Below are 20390 nucleotides of genomic sequence, written 5' to 3'. Positions count from 1 at the left end.
AATTCCAAATTCCTGCATTTCCAAAGGATGACCTTGAGGAAATTTAAGAGATGACTTCCTTGTGTCTGAAACTTGCTTCCTTTGCCCAGTGATAATTATATCTTAACCAAAGCAAGGAAGTGATTATAATTCTTCAGTTAGCGACTCAACCCACCCCTCGCTCTGTAAACTGAAAAAGCTCTAGTCAACGCTTTCTCCTTTCCCTTCCAGTCTCCAAGGCCGACCCGGAGAGCTCGGCCCGGGCTTCCGCGGCGGAGGAGATGGCTTCCAGCCCGCTGCCGGGGCCCAACGACATCCTGCTGGCATCGCCGTCGAGCGCCTTCCAGCCCGACGCGCTGAGCCAGCCGCGGCCGGGCCACGCCAACCTGAAACCCAACCAGGTGGGCCAGGTGATCCTCTACGGTATTCCCATCGTGTCGTTGGTGATCGACGGGCAGGAGCGCCTATGCCTGGCGCAGATCTCCAACACCCTCCTCAAGAACTTCAGCTACAACGAGATTCACAACCGCCGCGTGGCGCTGGGCATCACGTGCGTGCAGTGCACGCCGGTGCAGCTGGAGATTCTGCGACGCGCCGGGGCCATGCCTATCTCATCGCGCCGCTGCGGCATGATCACTAAGCGAGAGGCTGAGCGTTTGTGCAAGTCGTTCCTAGGCGAAAACAGGCCCCCCAAACTGCCTGACAACTTCGCCTTCGACGTTTCGCACGAATGCGCCTGGGGCTGCCGTGGCAGCTTCATCCCCGCGCGCTACAACAGCTCCCGCGCCAAGTGCATCAAATGCAGCTACTGCAACATGTACTTCTCGCCCAACAAGTTCATCTTCCACTCCCACCGTACGCCCGACGCCAAGTACACGCAGCCGGACGCAGCCAACTTCAATTCGTGGCGCCGTCACCTCAAGCTCACTGACAAGAGCCCCCAGGACGAGCTAGTCTTCGCCTGGGAGGACGTCAAGGCCATGTTCAACGGCGGGAGCCGAAAGCGCGCGCTGCCCCAGCCGGGCGCGCATCCCGCCTGCCACCCGCTCAGCTCGGTCAAGGCGGCCGCTGTGGCAGCGGCTGCAGCGGTGGCGGGAGGTGGGGGACTGCTGGGCCCGCACCTGCTGGGGGCGCCCCCGCCGCCGCCCCCGCCACCTCTGGCCGAGTTGGCGGGCGCGCCGCACGCGCATCACAAGAGGCCGCGCTTCGAAGACGACGACGACTCGCTGCAGGAGGCGGCTGTCGTGGCCGCCGCCAGTCTTTCGGCCGCCGCCGCCAGCCTGTCGGTGGCCGCGGCCTCCGGCGGCGCCGGAGCGGGCGGGGGGGGCGCGGGGGGCGGCTGCGTGACGGGCGTTGGCGCCGGCGCGGGCGCGGCGGCTGGCGCCAAAGGGCCACGCAGCTATCCGGTCATCCCGGTGCCCAGCAAGGGCTCGTTCGGGGGCGTGCTGCAGAAGTTTCCAGGCTGCGGGGGACTCTTCCCGCATCCTTACACCTTCCCGGCTGCAGCAGCCGCCTTCGGATTGTGCCACAAGAAGGAGGACGCGGGCACCGCGGCCGAGGCTCTAGGGGGTGCGGGCGGCGCGGGCACGGCGCCCAAGGCCGGCCTGTCTGGCCTCTTCTGGCCCGCGGGCCGCAAGGACGCCTTTTACCCGCCCTTCTGCATGTTCTGGCCTCCGCGGACCCCGGGCGGACTTCCCGTGCCCACATACCTACAGCCCCCGCCGCAGCCGCCCTCGGCGCTCGGCTGCGCGCTAGGAGAAAGCCCGGCCCTGCTGCGTCAGGCCTTCCTGGACCTGGCCGAGCCTGGCGGCGTGGGCGGGAGCGCCGAAGCGGCCCCCCCGCCGGGTCAGCCCCCTCCGGTCGTCGCCAACGGCCCGGGCTCCGGCCCGCCGCCTCCTGCGGGCGGCGCGGGCGCTCGCGATGCGCTCTTCGAGTCGCCCCCGGGCGGCAGCGGCGGGGACTGCAGTGCGGGCTCCACGCCTCCGGCCGACCCCGGCTCCGTGTCCGGGACTGGGGCCGCGGCCGCCGGAGCGGTCCCCGTGGGTGCCCGAGTGCCCGCGCCCCACCACCCGCACCTCCTGGAGGGGCGCAAAGCCGGCGGAGGCAGCTATCACCATTCCAGCGCCTTCCGGCCGGTGGGCGGCAAGGACGACGCAGAGAGCCTGGCCAAACTGCACGGGGCGTCCGCGGGCGCGCCACACTCGGCCCAAGCGCATCACCACCAACACCAACAACCGCACCAACACCACCACCACCATCATCCCCCGCAGCCGCCGTCGCCGCTGCTGCTGCTGCCCCCGCAGCCCGACGAGCCGGGTTCCGAGCGCCACCACCCGGCCCCGCCGCCGCCCCCACCCCCGCCCCCGCCGCCTCCGCTGGCCCCGCAGCCGCACCACCGAGGCCTTCTGTCCCCCAGTGGCACCAGCTGCAGCTACCCCAGCGAGGACAGCTCCGAGGACGAGGATGACGAGGAAGAAGAGCAGGAGGTGGACGTGGAGGGCCACAAGCCTCCCGAGGGCGAGGAAGAGGAGGAGGAAAGTCGAGACCCCGAGGACGACGAGGAGGAAGACGAGGAGACAGGGGTCCTGCTGGGGGACCCTTTAGTCGGGGGCGGCCGATTCCTCCAGGGCAGAGGGCTGTCGGAGAAGGGGAGCAGCCGGGACCGCCCGCCGGCTGCCGCGGGCGCTTTCCCACTGGCCCTGAACTCCTCCAGGCTGCTGCAGGAGGACAGGAAACTGGGTGACCCCGGCGGCTCGGACCTGCCCCCGCCCCCGCCCCCGCCGCTGGCCTGCCAGAAATCAAGCGGCGGCCTTAGCAGCAGCCCGGGCAGCCCGGTCCACCATCCATCACTGGAGGAGCAGCCCTCCTACAAAGATGTAAATATCCCCTTTAGGCTCCTTCAAGCTAATTATTATTATTTAAATGCACCTTTAGGCTGAATCGGTTACATATGCGCAGGAAAGATGAATCACCAGATTTCCCCACAGAAATGAAATATTCAGTGTGTTTGGGAGGGCTTCTTTCCTACCAACTGTCCTCCATAAAAATGTAGTTTCTGGTCTCTCTCTTACAAAGCCTCTCAAAGGCCTTGGGGCCTCCATTCCCCCCTATATTTAAGTTGGCTGCTTATAGAAGTTGGGAAAGACCCCTAAATTGACCAAGTCCTTCCTCTAATCTACCAATCTCTTTTGCCCAACTCCCTGCCCCCAGTTGAGCACAATTGTTCCCCCAGAAGCAGTGGGACCACAAAACTGGTGCAGTCTGAATGATCCTATCATTTTTCTTCTCTGTAATTCAGTGCCTCCCCGAACCATGACCCAGAAAAGATCAAAAATACATTGACTTCAAAAGTTAGATTCAGTTTTATTTGAACTGCTTTAATCAAGGCTGGAACCCCAGAGCTCTAGCCAGAATGGACACTTCTGTAAGACATTGTGTCCAGTAAAACAAAAGGCAGACTCTTTAGCAAGACTGGCTTCTCCCAAACCAATCTCCACCCACGTGAAAGTGCTACCTGGGGCCCCTAAAGACCAAAGTTAAATTTAAGTGGCTCAGCGTTGTGTTCACTCAAGTGTGCATAGAAAACACTCTCAAGGACTTCAGAGTGACGTGACTCTGTCCTAACGTAGTGTAGATGTGACAAATAATGTGGCATGTCGATTTACAGAGTGTAGAATAGGTGCATATTTAACATACTACCTCGTAAAGGATAATGCAGGTACGTGCAGTCGTACATTTGTATTTAAGCACAACTATTCAGAGAAGATAACCATCAAAAAATGAAGTCTCCTGAGGCTCCATGGAGTCACTTTTATTGATGCTTCTTCCTGCTGACTGTTGACATTAGCATATGGTTTCATCCAGGCATTGATTTGTGTCTCTAATTCTTCTCCATACAGAATCAGAAAACTAAGGAAAATAACCAAGTAATTTTATCTACAAAGGATGAAAACAACTTTTCAGGTAAAAGAAAATAAACCCCCAGTTTTCTTTCCTGCGTTTAACCATTTCTGTGAGACTCACACCCAGCATCTCCTGCCTCTACCACCATTCTGTGGGTTTCATCCATTGAATTTTGAATTTTTTCATACTACAGTTTATATTTTAATGGGCAGCATTTCTGTAGTTTCCAAGCAATGGCAATTTTCCAGATAACAGCACTGTTGCCCCCAATCTCAACATACGTCTTTGCATTTAAATGGCATCAGTACTCTAAACATACACAGATACATAAATACATGTTAAAATTCTTGGATGTCTTTGTTTCCCACTTGTCAGTACAGACTCACTTGCAGATTTTGTGTTTTGTTTGATTCTAGATAAGAACAAGGAGCATAGCTTTTTCATCACAGACTCTGATGCTTCCGGAGGAGATTTTTGGAGAGAAAGATCAGGTAGGCTGGGACAAATAGAAGGAATGAAGAGTCAGATGACAGAGAGAAGGGCTGAAATTCATAATCAGAAGACTGAATACTTAGTACAAGGGTAAAGATAAAAAACAATTCCTAGTAGACATAACTAAGAAAAAACACAAATGGGAAAGCAGTGACATTAATAGCAATAAGATTATTAATTGCTGGGCATATTTCAGAAGAGAATTCAGAAATATATCAGGTTACACAGTGAAACGGGCTGGAAAAGCATAAAATGACAATAATTGAAATGTTCTCTTAGAAACCTTCCATTAAAAAGGATCACAGCTTATTGCTTTTAATATCTGTCAGAAAGACATTAAAGGTGTTTTATGACATCTATGCCAACATTTATATTATCTCCATGATAATGATCTCTACACAAAATGTATAATACATTTACAAAAATTACATTATACAAATTAAATGAAACCACCTTTTACTGATTGCTAAATGTCTCCAAGGGGTATGGGAAAGACGTGATTAGAAGTTTTGATACTAAGTTGTCTATTGCAGTGTCTTAAGGAGAGGGTTTTGTTTCTTGGGAAAAAGGAATCTAATTTTCCATTTATGTAATGCAAACTGCCTTGGCTTTGACTATTCACGGTTAATTGACTGTCAAACGAGGTTGTTATCCTGCGGCAATGTCTGCAAATTTGCCTGTCAAATGAGACAGAGAGCAAGCTAGGAAGTGAGGGAGAGGGAGAAAGAGTGGTGTGGGGAGCAGAAATAAAGAAAATAGGATCTTAAAGGAATCTTATATAACAGCAAAGTACAATGAAAAAGGTCTCCAAACCTTTGTTTTTATTTTTCCTTAAAGGAAACTTTTCAGTACTTTAAATGGCAAAAGGCAAACACCTATTTTAATGAAAAAATAGCTTTATATGTCATGGGAAGAAAGCTTTATATATTGTGAGTTATTTCCAAATTATTTCATGAGTATTTTCTATAAATATTGATCAACAGCCAGTTTGGGCTGACTATGCTAAGGTGTTACTAAGAACAATTTGGTGATGTATCCTTGGCCATATCAAGTCTCCATAAAATTGTGCATTCTGGCTGTACCTGTTTGTTAGCACATTTTAAGTGTTTTTATTATTATCACTTTCAATTAAAGCATAACCCTTTGAAAATTCAAAAAAAATCACCTTTCACAAATTTGCTCTGTGTCTAATATAAAGTTGTTAAATGTGGATTTTTCTGTTACAATCTAAAGTGTACAAAATAAAGTCACAAAGGCAATGATATTTGCCCAGGAACTACCTCTTCCCTGGTGCGATATTTCACAAAATTGAAGCTTGAAATAGAAAGGATTGGTACCAACACATTTCTAATGGGTTTGCACACACACACACACACACACACACAAGGTTTATAATTCTATTTGATTGATTCTGTAATATCTAACCATTTCCCAGACATTTCTGGATAGTCGATTGCTTTTCTTTGTTTGCTATGTGTAGAAATTAACAGACATTGGAAACAACACATTTATGAATGGAAAGAAAACACTTTTGGAAACATTTCTCAGCCCCATATCAAATGATATTTAGCAGCTCTGTAGAGCTAAAAACAGATTTAAAAGTAGCCCAATTTCTCCCATGCCTAGAAACCACAGATGGGAGTCTATATGTACTCTAGTGAATGCAAATTAATCGGGCTGTTTCAACAGCCGAAGTGGATGGAGACCTTTGCTGGGGGTGTGTTGTACAAACGGTGAGCACTTAGAGAATTCCCATTCCTCTCTAACCGAAATAGACACAGATCAGAAAGAGAGTTTAAAACCAGTGTCACATCCTAGTGGCATTGTCAATAACTTAATTTGGGAGGAATTTTTATTTGTTTTTATTTTATGTACAACCCTATTCTGTGAGCAGCGCCATGAAGCTCGAAGTCCAATAAAATAAGAAAATTTGCATGTAGCAATGACTTGTATTTTTTAAATAATGTAAGCCATTCAGAGCAGGACAGGACCCCACTTTTCATTTACTCATCTCAAGACAGGTTTTAATTTACTGTTGCTTATTAAAATTAGTACTTTGTAATTTATATGCATTAATTTTAAGGTGTTTTTGACTGTCTAAGTTTGGAAGTTTTTATTTTTTAGTTGGCTGTTGGTGATATTAAAGTTCAAATTATACTATACATGTATTTAATATAAAATAACACATTTAGAGAATAATTCACACCAGACTTCATTTCGCTAAAGCATAACTCATTAGAAGTCTCCTTGGGCTAAACTCTTACTCTATTTGGGTGCAAATTTTAAAGAAAATAAAAATAAAATTTTATAAATATTCTATAAATGATGTAAAATGTATGTAGTTTTTTAAGGGGTATCAATGATTTGTACAAAACTAGGGGACAATTTGATGTTTAAATTGTTAAATTTAAAATAGTTTCCATAGATTTAATGAGAAAATCCAAACTTCACAATCTGAAATCATCTTTTTAGGAACTTTAATTTCCTACCTTGCACTTAACAGCTAGTATTCATAATTATCATAAAAAATTGAAGTTAACATTTTGACAAATGTGTATACCCATTAGAAATCTAAATGTATTAGAACATGCTGATTTCTTTACTGAATTATATTCTCTTCATTACGTGGACATGAATAGTCTCTATAGATTTGTTAAAAACTGAATTTCTCTTCTTCATCTTCCTTCGATTTGGATGGCTGGGCTCTTTCCATTTGGAAACAAGTTCCTCCTGGCCTTGGAAGGGATTTGGTTCCCCCATACTTAGGAAGTTCAATAAACCCTAAAAAAGTCGTTAGAACCCCAAGCATGATAGCCAGAGTGGGTCAATAACTACAGAATCCACTGTTGTCTGATGTTCAGATGGAAATACAAATGTCAAAAGGATGTAAATAAAAGTATAATCAGGATCGGTGTTCACATAAAAATTCCACAGTGTCTGGAGCTCAGGGCAGTACAGTCAGTAGTTATGTTGGTAATAACACCTAGTCATGCTATCGATGTATTACCAGTCCCTCCCTCACAATAATTAATTTGATACAGATTCCCAGAGAAACTTGCTCCACATTGATATTCTGTATTACAGTTTCATTCTCACATTATTCAGAGAAGTATATAGGTAGTAGGTTATATCATATTATTATTATCCTGTATTGAATGTGAGACAGGTGGGACGTGGAAAGGATGAAAATATATTATTGACATGAACAAATGTTTGGGTGAAGAGTATATTTTGTTAAATTTATCTTGGAATCTTGGGTCACAGGAATTTCACCCTCATGGTTCCTTTGCTGAGCCTGCAGAGAAGATATTTTAAACACCAGAAAGTGTTAAGGAGTTTGGGTTGTTGTAGGACTCGCTGTACCTTCAACTGTCCTTGCTTGTAGGAAAGATCAGCTCATGGTCTTCACACTGGAATGCACATTTGAGAAAATCCCCAAATGGTCACCCAATTGGCCTATGTTTTGGTATTAATGTATTTACTTGTGATCAGACACCAAGAACCTGTTCATTTAGCAAAGTGTCAAAAATCCAGATGAGCCAAAGAGATTATGAAGCCTGTGATGAACTGCTTTGTAGTGGTAGCAGTAGAATGCTTTATCTGGAACACCTTGCGGGTGAATGGGGCTACTTCTCCCCATGTAACAACTGTTAACTTCCACATGTACATGATAACATTCATTTGTTTATTTACTCAATTACTCCCCAAATATTTCAGAATACCTACTGTATGCTAGGTATTTTGCTAGGCTCTGGAGATTCAGAGATAGAATCAATGCCAGTCCCTGCTCTCAAGTTGCTTCCGATCAAAAGGAGGGGAAGATAAGGTGTAAGGCAGTATGAATACTATAATAGCAGTCTACACAACATAACATTCAAAAAGGTTTATATAACCATATGTCCCTTTAGCCAACGTTTAATTCAATCATCATTATTGGAAAATATCAGTGTTTTATTTCTGTGCATATACAGTATAACATAGAAGAATGAAATGTCTTTTCAAACTACCTAATAAGTCAGTATGCAATTTTTGATTTTTACATGAATTTTTCACTCCCATAACAATCATAAATGTAGTTTATCAGGAAATTTCTGACCTTTCTCTAAACAAGTAAAGATACAGACTTATCTTTAAATAATAGGTACTTGCTTTAATTTATCCCTAATACAAATTCAGTTTAGCAACAATATTTAGTTCCAGTTCATTTTTTTAGTTCATCATTTTAATTAAGTTTGGCCTTTGTTCAACCTTTCAGCCCTATTGGTAACTGTTACTTTTCAGCGATTTCAAAAAGATTACATTTTTTAATGATTTTTTTCAAAAACCTCCCTGTTAATGGTCATTAACCTTATTCATAGCAGATATTATACTTCTTTATAATTAGAGGAACCAAACATAAAGTTTTAAGCAGCCAAAATCCCCCAGAAGCCAGAACTTTTATCTGTAGGTCTCTTTAAAATAAGACCCATTGCTTTAAAGCCAAGTAATATAGATTAGGGGGATGGTAGTTTGGTCAAAATATTACCTACTCAAAAATATAAATGACAGCATTTTGCTTGCAATCCCAGAGTAAGGCTTTGCATATCCGTTTTGAATAACTTTAGTGAAGTTAAGTGATTTGAAATTGAATGCAGTGGGGTAAGCTGGTGAGGCAGCTGAAAGCTATTGCAGGTCAAGGAAATCTCGTAAAGTGGAGTCATCCTCAATTCCAATCCCTTTCATTGTAGAAACGCCAGAACCATTGGACTCTGAGAGTGGCTGCATCTTGTTATATGTATAGAAGTTTTAAAATCAATTTGATTTTCACTGGTATAATTCTCTAGTGTACTTAATATGCTATGGATGGATTTCTGAGAATAGTAAGAAGCAGTTACACTTCTCATGAATATATAGCAGATGAGGCGCTCTGATTTATTATTCCATTCTATTTTAGAACATGCTTATGATTTTTTTAAAAAAAAGTAAAAGAAGAAGAAGAAAAATTCTAAAAAGCACAGACTAGTAGATCTGAGTTTTGATTCACTCACTTACTAGATGACTTTGGGTAAGCCCTTTAAGTACTTTGGCCTCAGTTTATCCACCTCTAAGTTACTACTGACATTTTTATGAACAACGAATTTTGAGGTATTTGAATATATGTATTCAAAATTAGCTAATCCCCATATTTCAAATATAAATTTCTTTTTATTTATGGAAACATTTTCCTTCTTGTGGTTTTTAATAATTTATATGAAAATCAAGGAGATAGAGAAGGACAATAAAAGAACTCTTCAGAAAAAAATAAAAAATAGCATTAATTGACAACACAAGTTCTAAAACTTAAGAGAATTCTAAATGAACTCACAATTCACTAATCAACGAAATCTGATATACTGATTCAAGAAGCAATGTGTATGTAACTCACGATAAATTTTGATCACGAACTGTAAATTTTGTTGTAATTCTCAGTTAACTATAAACTCACAAATATTAATCTTGCTCTTGTTCCCTTTTTTGGCTAATGGAGTTAGTATTTAGTTAGTTCATTTTGCAGCATACCCTCTCCAGTGATATTGATTTTCTTTTCTGTTCTATGACCTCACTACCGTGCCAGACGTCACAGGGGATGAGTTTAATGTAGAATTTAGCACCAAGAAATTAACAGAAGTCCATGTCCCACTGATAGAGGAGAAAATTACTTAACTCTGCGTTCCGTGTAATTGATTTTTTAATGCCTTAATGCAAAATGTTCTCAGAAACCTCTCTAAACCATACGTTGTGCTAAATTTTGTACTAGTTATACAAACTGTAGATTAACTTTGACCCCATCCAAATTGTACCTCTAAGGTAGATTGTTAGGGAAAGAGAAAATTAAACTTCCAGAAATTTTAAATTAAGTCAGATTATAAAGCTAAGATTAATTATTAAAATTCAGTGTTTGTTTGGGAGTTAAACATATATAAGAGGAGTCTCTCTTGATCAACAGAGGCCAGGCCTGTGCTGAGGCTGTTGGGAGGCAGAGGGCAGGCCCAGCCTGCCCTGAGGGCGTGACAGTGCCCTGGGAACTGCGGGCAGACACCGTTGGTAGCTTCGCACGCAGATCTTGCCTTCCCTTCCGGGGTCTGCTCCCCTGCACTAGAACACATGCGATAGCACGAGTCCCCACGAACTATGGAAACATCTAGATGTTTGACTGAAATTTTTTATTCCTCACCTAAATATTAGAATCCATGTGAATTTCATGTATAGACAGCCCCAAACTAAAACAGTGTCATTGACTAAATTTGCCCTTCAGTGTGCATTTTCTGAAATGCATTTTTTCCAAATGTTTTTCATCAGTTGTTGTCAACAACAATCCTGGGGGAACAGAGAAGACCTTTCAATGACAAGCAACTTGCTAGCCCCTAGGGCTGCAGGCTGGGGTAGTGCCCCTGAGTTCTGGCTGCAGGCTCAAAGGAGACTTTAAAAGGGAGACAGCCAAGATAAGGGATAGGAAAAGGAGTGGGATTGAAAGGAGAAGGAAGGAGGATGTATTGCCATAGAAGGGATGGGGGAATGCTAAAATTTTTACTCTTCGTCCAATGTCAGGCATTTTATATTGTACCCTATATACTTTGATGCCCTATACACATACAGGGTACAATACTTAAATGATCTTATTTATTGAATTCAAGTTTAGCTTGAGAACAGTAATATCTTTTAATCAACTTCTCCTCCCATCTCATGACCACCAAAAGAACAGGTCATCTGACTCACTCATTTGGCTCTTAAAATTAAGTGAGCTTTTTAAAATTTTAAGGTATTTTAGCTGCTGGAGGCCACAGCAGACACATACGTGAATTAGTATTTTCATGTCTCAGTTAACATTCAGTGCTACAGTTTTATTTGTCCCTGAAAGAAATTTTCAAAATGTCAGGTAGGAACAAAAATGGAAACAATCACAAACTTCCCCAGTAAACTGAAAATATAGAGTAATTCTTAGACCATACAATGGATCAAACTGTGCTTGTTCGTTCGTAGGAATGAGTTAGTGCTTTAAAAACCTTATGACAACTGAGGATTTACAATAGCATTAGTTTGTATTTCTTTCACAAACCAAATTGGATTAAATGAAGTACAACAAGTGTGTGTGTGGAATACATTTGTACCCCTCCCTAGGGTTGAGGTGATGGGGGTTACCTGTAGGGCAGGATCTCTCTGCCTTCAGAAAGCAGATTTTCTAGCTGGGGAAGATCAGACTAGCATAGGTGAAGCATTAGAATATTGGGTACAAGGTGGCAGAGTAAAGATGATAAGGACTTAGAACTTCAGCCCAGGAAGGAACAGATCAGTGGCATCTGAAGAAGTTGGGAAAGGTTTTATGAAAGAGTAAATGACACTTGGGTGGCTTTCTGATTTTGGGTGGATGGGGAGAGGAGGGGGACACCTTAGGGAAGAGAAACAACATAAAGCAGAGCCAGCAGATGTGAGAAATAAGAGTCTGTCTTGGGTAAAAGGTTTGTGCTTAGTGACAGAGAAATACAGCTTGGCTGAGCCGGATGGGACAAGGTTACAGGAGAACCTGGAGTCTCCCGGGGAGGAGTTGAGTGGATTCTGCAATGTAGACCATGGGGAAACAACGCAGGTGCTCGAGCAGAGGTGTGCCATAATGTTTAAGAGAAAGTCATTACCGTTGTGCCTTGAAACGTAGTGCTGGTGAATCTATTGGCTGTTTTGGTCTTCCCCCCGCCCCCACCTTTGGATACTCCAGTCTCCCCTTCATCTGCTATTTACTGCTCATGTCTGCTTTGGCATGGTGTATTCTCACATCCATCCCTCTTGTACTTCCAATTTCTGATGGCTGTGTAAGGGCCGATCCAAGGGTGGGGTGGAGCTTTCCCCTGGGATGTGGGACCACCTGGCCCTGGAGGACCCTGGAGAGACCAGGGAAGCAGGGACCATGTGGTTCCAAGCTCCCTGTCCCCTGCTGCACTCAGCAGAGGTATAGTTTCTCTGATGTGGCATCACACTGCCTCTGCCCCCCTGGGGCGAGCAGGCTTCGTGGGCAATGATGCAGGTCACAGTTAACTGGCCCTGTGAGCACGTGCTTGTGGAGAACTGGTGTGGACTCATCCCTGAGCAGCAGGTCCTAATCATATCAGTCCACTGGATGCCTTTTATGCCCTAATTATCCATCACTCTCCAACTTTAAGCCACTCAACTATTTTCTTTTACAATTAAGATCTCTATGGCCCCCCTCCACCCTGGCCTTTTTGTCACTTTTTTTTAAAGGGGGGATATAATGGGAAGGAAAGTAAGAATTTTAGTTCGGGGATTTCTCCAAATGCATTCATTAATTTTGGAAAAGTAAAGTGCATTTAACCTGATGGAATATTTATAAAAATGGAAAGCTCACTGTCAACTAAATCTCATTTATTTAATCTAGTATTAGACTGCCTTTTCTTTTTTTTAAACCAGATGGAAAACATTAGCAGTAATAGTGAACAAACATATACAGGCTCCCAGAGGTCATTTTTAACCACCATTAACAATCTGGTTTTCACAGATTAGTAATATGCAAAAGGCAACGGTCCAGTGAAAGATACACAAAAGGCAGCTGAAGCTTCTGTGCTCCTTATTTACCTAACATTGAACCATTTTTTAAAATGCTTTGCAAGTGAGAAATTTGAATCTTCTAAGCTCAAAACTGACAGATTTTTCTGAGAAGTTGCAGCAAAATACCTGTTTCAAATAGACACATGTAAAATATTAATTAATCCTTCACAAAGCGGATGAAAAGTGTATTATTAATGTCATCGGTAGATTCACCTGTGGTTAATATAGTTTTATTTACTAGCTATTTGTTTAATGCTTCATACCAATGTAAACCTCCTAACTGTGAAGTAGAAAAGAAATGCAATTTTACATATATTATTTTAATTTTTTAATTTAATTATCTAGTTGAAATGTAATATAAGGTAAACAGTCCACAAAATACACTAGTAGGTCAGAAAGAAGCTGGTCTCTAATGTGATAAGGAAATGACTTCTAGAGTTGCCTATTCAGAAACTAACTATCTCATTTAAATCATGTCTTGAGGGGTTGGGAAAGTTGTAGAATGATAAAATCTCATCCTGCTCTGTAGATAGATGCAGAGATGTGTGCATGCTCATTTCTTTTCTTGTTCAACCTCAATATTATATGTGGGTATGAACATCTATGCATTTAACATCTGGTTAACTGAGACTAAAGTAAACATAGGTAAAACTGCGCATAATATGCATTTATATTCATTTAAAAATATCATTATTCTTGGTTTATACATTTACGATTTGTTACCAACCTTTGTGTTACTCTTCTTTTAGATAATAGTAGTTTGTAGGAATTACATTGAGGTCTGTATTTAAAATGCTTCACCGGTATTTCCTCATTATTTATTATATGGAGAAGAAAGCCAAGGTATTAATGTTCAAAAGCCTACAGAGAGAGGTCATGTCCAAGATGAAAATGAGAATAAGTTTGTGCAAATATGACGTAGATAGTACAGAAAATGGCTGCCATTAAGGAACTCAGGATGCCCTGGATATTGTTGTGCTGATGATGGGGAGCCAGAGGAAGTGCCTTCCCATAACTGTGCACATGCTTGGGAATATTTGTACATTTGTATTTTCATACACACATATGCACACATGCATACCTGCGCACACATACCCCTGACAGTCATCATGTGGACTGCAGAATCGCCATTTATAATATCAAGTTGAGGACTTTTCTGTCCGTCCTTGATATTGTAGGCTGCCACTTTGGGAAGAAATTCTGTTTCCCTCTTTGCAGAAATTTTTCCCTTGACAATGAAATTCCCCAGTATTCCTGGAAGTGCCCGGGACCATTTCACTCCATTTCTTGCTGAGGAAGGGAAATGAAAAGATATGAGAACAGAATTGAAACGATGCATCTAACTTGTGCTATGATTTAGAATTTGCGACCTCCTAGGGTCCCTTTCAGTGACAGCTGAAGAAACTTTATTGAATATGAGTATGCGTCTAGTACTGTGCAAGGCACTGGCCATGCAGAAAAGACAGAGCCCCGCTTCCAGGTAGCCTGCCTAGTAGGTGCAGAAGGCTGGAAGCAAACGGCACCAAGGACATGGAAGAGCTAACCTGGGGGGCAGGGGAGGGGGATAGAGGAAACCTTCTCAGAGCACCTTTGTCTGCACTGCCATATCTCTATAGATGAAAACGGAAAGCTTAATTAAATTATGTGGGTAATTGCAGATAACAAGTTGAAACCTTTTTTAATTCTGATAGCAGAATGGTTGCATTTCTTTGCTTTGTTTATGTTTTCTGGATTATATAGACTCAGTTTATGACTGTAGATATATACGTTTTCTTAGCTTGTCATCATTCTAGTTAGCACAGAAGCAAAGAACAGCAACCTAACTTCTATCCACAATACAGTTTATACTGTTTGAAGACAAGTAGTTAAGAAACTATCATCAGCAAGCGTATGACTATTACAAAGTAACACAACTTATTTCACTTCTTTCTTTTCGGTTGATTTCTTTTTTAAAAAGCTATCAATTATTAGGAAACCACTGCAGCCTCATAACTTCTCTCCCAGGGACAGCTAAAGCCTCCTCTCACTTCTTTTTCACCACCCCACATTTTGGTGGCCCAAGAAGGCTGGAGGCTTCTGTTTCCATGGTCTTGTGTGCCTTCCCAATAAAATCAGGCTTCTTCACCTCTAGAAAGAGAGGGAGTCTGATCAGATTTCTCCCAGAAATGTCAGCTGTTCAACCTCCTCTTTTGCCCTTCTAGCAGTTAGCTTGGTTGTAAAGGCTGGGCAGTGGTAGGGGCTGGGAGGGAGGCTGATGTCAGGAGTCTGCTTTCATGGAGCTGTTGTCACAGTCTAGGTGGACTCGGCCCTCATTTTCTGTCACTCCCCTCCATGGTTCAGGGGAATGATACACGAGTAAATGAGGACAACGTTTGGCCCCGAGGACTTCCACCTTGAAGTTATATTAAAAAAAACTCTTTTGTAGATATTAATAGAAAGTGGAAATAACAACTTGCAGAAAATAGCCTACACAAAACTAATATTTTTTTCTCCTTTTTTTTTAAAGGTGAACACACACAAGAGACAAATTCACCTCATTCACTCAGAAAGGATGTAGAAAATATGGGGAAAGGTAAAGAAAAGTTTTAATTCTGTAGAACTTCTCTTAGCTTTAAAAGACTGAAGAGATAATAGGAGGATATTTTTGTTCTCCACTATATTTTAAGCTTGACAAGGAACACATGAATAATATATGGACCACGGGGTGGATATAATTGAGATTAATGCATACATATCAATCAATACATGACACTGTAAAATAATCCTTTAAAATAATACATTACATTGATTTATATTCATGGATTTCTGCACAAAATCTATCCCATGTCTATGCGACCCTTTTTAAACTGGTAAAATATTTTGTCTTATAATAATAACTTGCCATATGTAACAGTCCTCTGGAGAGTCATTTGTAAAGATTAGTAAAGTGACTCTTCTTTTTTTCTTTATTAGAAGAACTTCAGAAGGTTTTATTTGAACAAATAGATTTGCGGAGACGACTAGAACAAGAATTCCAGGTGTTAAAAGGAAATACATCTTTCCCAGTATTCAGTAAGAAATCACTTTTATTTCATTGCCTTATGATATTTGATGACATTTCTATTATTAGGCATAAGGATAGTCTTCTAAATATTATGTGATTACACAAAGTACCACAGGGTCTTCCGGTGGTCTCAAAGTGTTTGGAAATTTTAGCCTGTTATTTATGCTTTGAATCAGCTGACAGATAAAATTTCTTAAAAGAACCTTTTGGTGTTTATTCTATTGGTATATGTGTATCTGTGCCTATGTATTGTGTGCATTTAAAACATGTATGCAAATATACCATTAAATATGTAGATATATTTAAATAGTCAGAAATATTAATATTTTTTAAAACAAAAGAATTACTCAGGTATTTTTTTCTCTAAGGTAGGAAAAACAAAAGAACAGTTAATTCTTATTCTCAGATAGTTCTAGAGATCTGCCTGGTGCTCGAGACATGAAGATTTAAAATTTAACAATTCAATGTACACATATTTTATTAATTAAAATCAGTACAATTTTAGTAGTTGGGTATTCTCCATACATATTTAGTAATAAAATTTCATTCCAAATTTGGTGGCAAGAGAAACTGTGGCATAAAAACTATTGTCTCTACTCCCAGGGTCCTAGAATTTCAGAAAGACCTATGATAGGTGTCCAGATTTCTAAAATTCACCTGTCGTGTTCTGAATCACATTTGGACAAATACACCACAGTAGTGTTTTTCAAGCTTTTTGGAGTCTCGTTTAGTCATATTTTGAATTATATACATTTAATATTAATTTTTTTCAGGCACACTTTTTTAGAATGTCAGTGCCCTTTGTTTTTTAATCCAGGCATCACAAAACTCATGTTGGTAATTCCTGTGGTAGAGCCATAGGCAAACATCCAGAAAAAGATTTTTCAGTAATTGTGACAATTTTAATAGTATGAGCACAAAGGTCTGCACTCGCCAGAGCTTCTCAAATGTAATCATCAGCACAAACTGAAAGACATGCCCTCTCGGGTAGCATTTTTGAATAGTACTGGGTTCCTGGTAACATGTCAAACTGAGTTCCACCAGACTGCTTAGCAGGGATAAGAATGAAGAGGACTCATGACGGAAGAGAGTTCTGGCCCCAAGGAGCGATAGGGTCGGTCAAGTTTGTGATCTGTCAGTATCCGCAAGGGAAGTTTGGAGCTCACGATGCTTCAGTATTTTGAATTTGGAGAATGCTTGCTGAGGCTTAGAATAAGATGGAAGGGAGGAGAATGGCCAGTAGCTTTTGATAGTATGTTGGGATCATCATTACATTTGTAGCTTCAAGAAAAAGAGAAACATATTAAAAATATCTTTGAAACCTTGAAAAACAGGTGCTTCCAAGGGATCCAGGATTCTCTCATTTCTAAAACCCCATCTTAAAAAAGACTGCACAGTTCCTTGCAGCAATGAGCAGACACTGAGTGATTTGTGTCCCTTCTAAGCTGATGTTTATCTAATTATTGAGTTTGCAGATCCAGTAGAGTGAGTCCAAATCCCACTGAATCCCCAAAGTATCCACCTAACTCCATGTGAAACCCGTGTAGCCATAACTTATCCTGTTAATAAAAGCTAATCATCATTTTAAGGAGTTAAGTAATTTATACATTTTCTTACTAATTACTCTACCATACAACATGTACGTGTTTCTGTTTTTTAAAAAGTTAGGATGTTGTAGTACAACTGTCCAGGTTCCATTCAGACCCATCACTCATCCTCCTGGTGTGAATTAAAATGAATCCTCTGTGATTGCCGCGTATGTGAAACACTTCAATTAAATAACAACAGAAAAGTTTTGCCCATTTTTATCTACAGTGTACTCCACTGACCAAGGAAGTGGTGCCCAAGTTTGAATAATGCGTGGTTTGGACACAGCACCAAGGGGCAGTTAATTTCACACCAGTGAAAATAGCAAATGCACATTACCTGCTTGTTAACTAAATGTGAGAGGCCGCGAGGCTGGCAGACAGATTTAGATTCGCTCAGATGGAAAGGGGAAAGGGAGGACGCAACTTTGTAAAGCCGCCATCAGAAGGAAGCAGAGAGGAATCCCAGCAAGAGCTTTTTACTAGGAGGTGGACTCACAGTCACAACACTTCAAACCCGGTTCACTTAGAGCACTGGGGACCTAAGCTAAGCTATCACCTGTGACAGTTAGGAAGCCAGGCTCAAAATACCCTGAGATACTTTGTGGCTCTGCTACCTCATGGCTGTAGGACCTTGGAAACTGTAAAGTGGGCCGGATAATTCCTGTCCCACAGGAAGATGAGGACCACATGCGAGGATCCACGTGAAGGTCTGAGCACATCCCTAGCACAGGATAAGTGCTCGATGACATCAGCAGTGATGGTGACGGTCATGACGAAGCAGGGGGAGGAAGAGGAAACTTAGCATCAAGCTCTCGAAAAGCATGTCTAGAATGGGTCCAAACTTCTGAGCTTCTCTTGTTGTGCTTTGGGAGTGAGGGATGACCTGTGGCACAGAATAGTGAGGATAAAGATGAGAGGAAGGAGGAGGTGGGGGAGGGGGGAAAGTGGAAGAGGCGGAGGGGAGAAAGCAGGCCTCTGTACTCTGTAGGCAGAGGTTGGGAGGAGGAGGAAGCACAAGCGAGTCTCTCCACTTGCTGTACAGAGGTTTCCAGAGCTGCAAGACTCTGATGGGGAAATGCAGGGAGGAGGAAAGGAGAGGACACCGCAGAGCAAGCAGACATTTACCCTTCAGGTGGAGGCAGCAGAGAGCCTGGTGGCTAGTAGCGGGGTCTCCAGGTTTGGACGCTGACTCCCCCACTGAGTAACCTTAGGCAAGTTACCTAACCCCCTTTTCAACCGTAGAACAATACTACTACCCATCTCGTGGCGTTGCAGAGAGGATTAAATGTATAAAGTGTTTCGCATGGTGACTAGTGACTGATCCATGGTAATGTGCGTTGCTGCTACTGTTACCATTTCAAGGGTAATATGTACATTCCTGCAGGGGCTTTATTGTAAACCAACTGATATTAGAAATCAGAACTTCTAGAGCTTTCCTGGGCTGTAGTTACAGAGGCTGAAACAGGCAGTGAAACTTACTTTGATATGAGACAATCCGTTTAGTTGACCACCTGGGTAGAACATGAGAAGAGAGCTCAGGAGGGGATCCTGAGGGAAGGTGGGAGAAATGTAATCTAGACTGGGTAGAAGTAAGAGTTTGGAGGAAATGGATGACGAGGAGCTCCACCTTTATCAAGGTCACTGAGGTGACAGTAGGACAGCTGGCCCCACATCCTGCAATGACAGTCATGTTTAATTGGACAGGAGTAAACGGTTGGAGACCCTGCCCCCAAGATGCCACCATTCCGAGCTCTCCCACTAAGGACTGGTCTGATCATCTTTTTTGTTTCTGTTTTTGGTTTTTTTTTGCGGTATGCGGGCCTCTCACTATTGTGGCCTCTCCCGTTGCGGAGCACAGGCTCCGGACGCGCAGGCCCAGTGGCCATGGCTCACAGGCCCAACTGCTCCGCGGCATGTGGGATCCTCCCGGACCGGGGCACGAACCCGTGTCCCCTGCATCGGCAGGCGGACTCTCAACCACTGCGCCACCAGGGAAGCCCTGGTCTGATCATTTTTGCGGCTGCAAATCCAGAAGTCATTTCAGCCATCACATTGTGTCTGCCTTCCCTAGTGAAGTTCTCCTTCCTCCCGGCTCCTCCAACACCCTGCACCTTCCTTTATTACAGTATTCAGGCCTTTGCTGTCATTTTTCATTCATTTTACTCTCTTGCCACTGGCCATCAGTATAACTTCAGAGCTTAGGCCTGACTGGGACCTGCCAAAGGGTTGCTGGATGAGACCACGAATGGAGAAGGCCCTCACCCTCTCCCTCTCCTGTGTCGCTGCCGCGGGGTGCCCTGGGTCCTCACTTCCCTTCCCCACTCCAGCCCTTTCTGCTCACTGCTATTAGCCCTGCCTTCCTAAAAATCTACCTTTGGCACCACGTCTTCCACTCACTGTAGTGATTCCCTATTGCTGACCGTATCGCGTCTCATCTAACTCCTGACTGGCTTTTACAATCCTCCATAATCGGCCCACCCAGGCTTATTACCACTTCTCCCCCTACTCAGTTCCACTTACCCTGCGGACCGCCCTCGCCCCTCACTTTCCACCTCTGCATCCTGCGTTTCTCTAGTCCAAATGCCTCCCTTGTCTAGGTACTCCCCATCATTTGGGACACAGCTCAAGCTCTGCCACCTCCAGGAAGCCTTCCCACTCTTGCAGTTTGCACTCTGTGCTGAAGTCCTCCTGTGTTTATTTCTAGTTCCATGGGTGTTTTGTGTTCACTCCTCTCTGATTGTTTCACCCTCTACCCGACAGTGTTGTAAATAATTTCAGGAGTCTTCTGTTGCTGCCCATGCAGCAAATTG

General features: G+C 43.2%; 1 protein-coding gene across 1 annotated transcript in view; it reads left to right on the top strand.

Annotated features, from left to right (window-relative positions):
* The first annotated feature begins 260 nt into the window (after window positions 1-260).
* The window catches only part of SKOR2 (SKI family transcriptional corepressor 2), a 33695-nt gene continuing 13565 nt past the window's right edge, over window positions 261-20390 (top strand). The window contains exons 1-5 of the mRNA XM_033837953.2: window positions 261-2855; window positions 3879-3942; window positions 4299-4373; window positions 15455-15520; window positions 15901-15999. Coding sequence (XP_033693844.1) covers window positions 261-2855; window positions 3879-3942; window positions 4299-4373; window positions 15455-15520; window positions 15901-15999 — 2899 coding nt within the window. The remainder of the gene's footprint in view (window positions 2856-3878; window positions 3943-4298; window positions 4374-15454; window positions 15521-15900; window positions 16000-20390) is intronic.

This window comes from Tursiops truncatus, chromosome 13, assembly GCF_011762595.2.
Source record: "Tursiops truncatus isolate mTurTru1 chromosome 13, mTurTru1.mat.Y, whole genome shotgun sequence".
NCBI classification, from domain to species: Eukaryota; Metazoa; Chordata; class Mammalia; order Artiodactyla; family Delphinidae; genus Tursiops; species Tursiops truncatus.
This window is presented reverse-complemented; position numbering and strand designations above follow the sequence as displayed.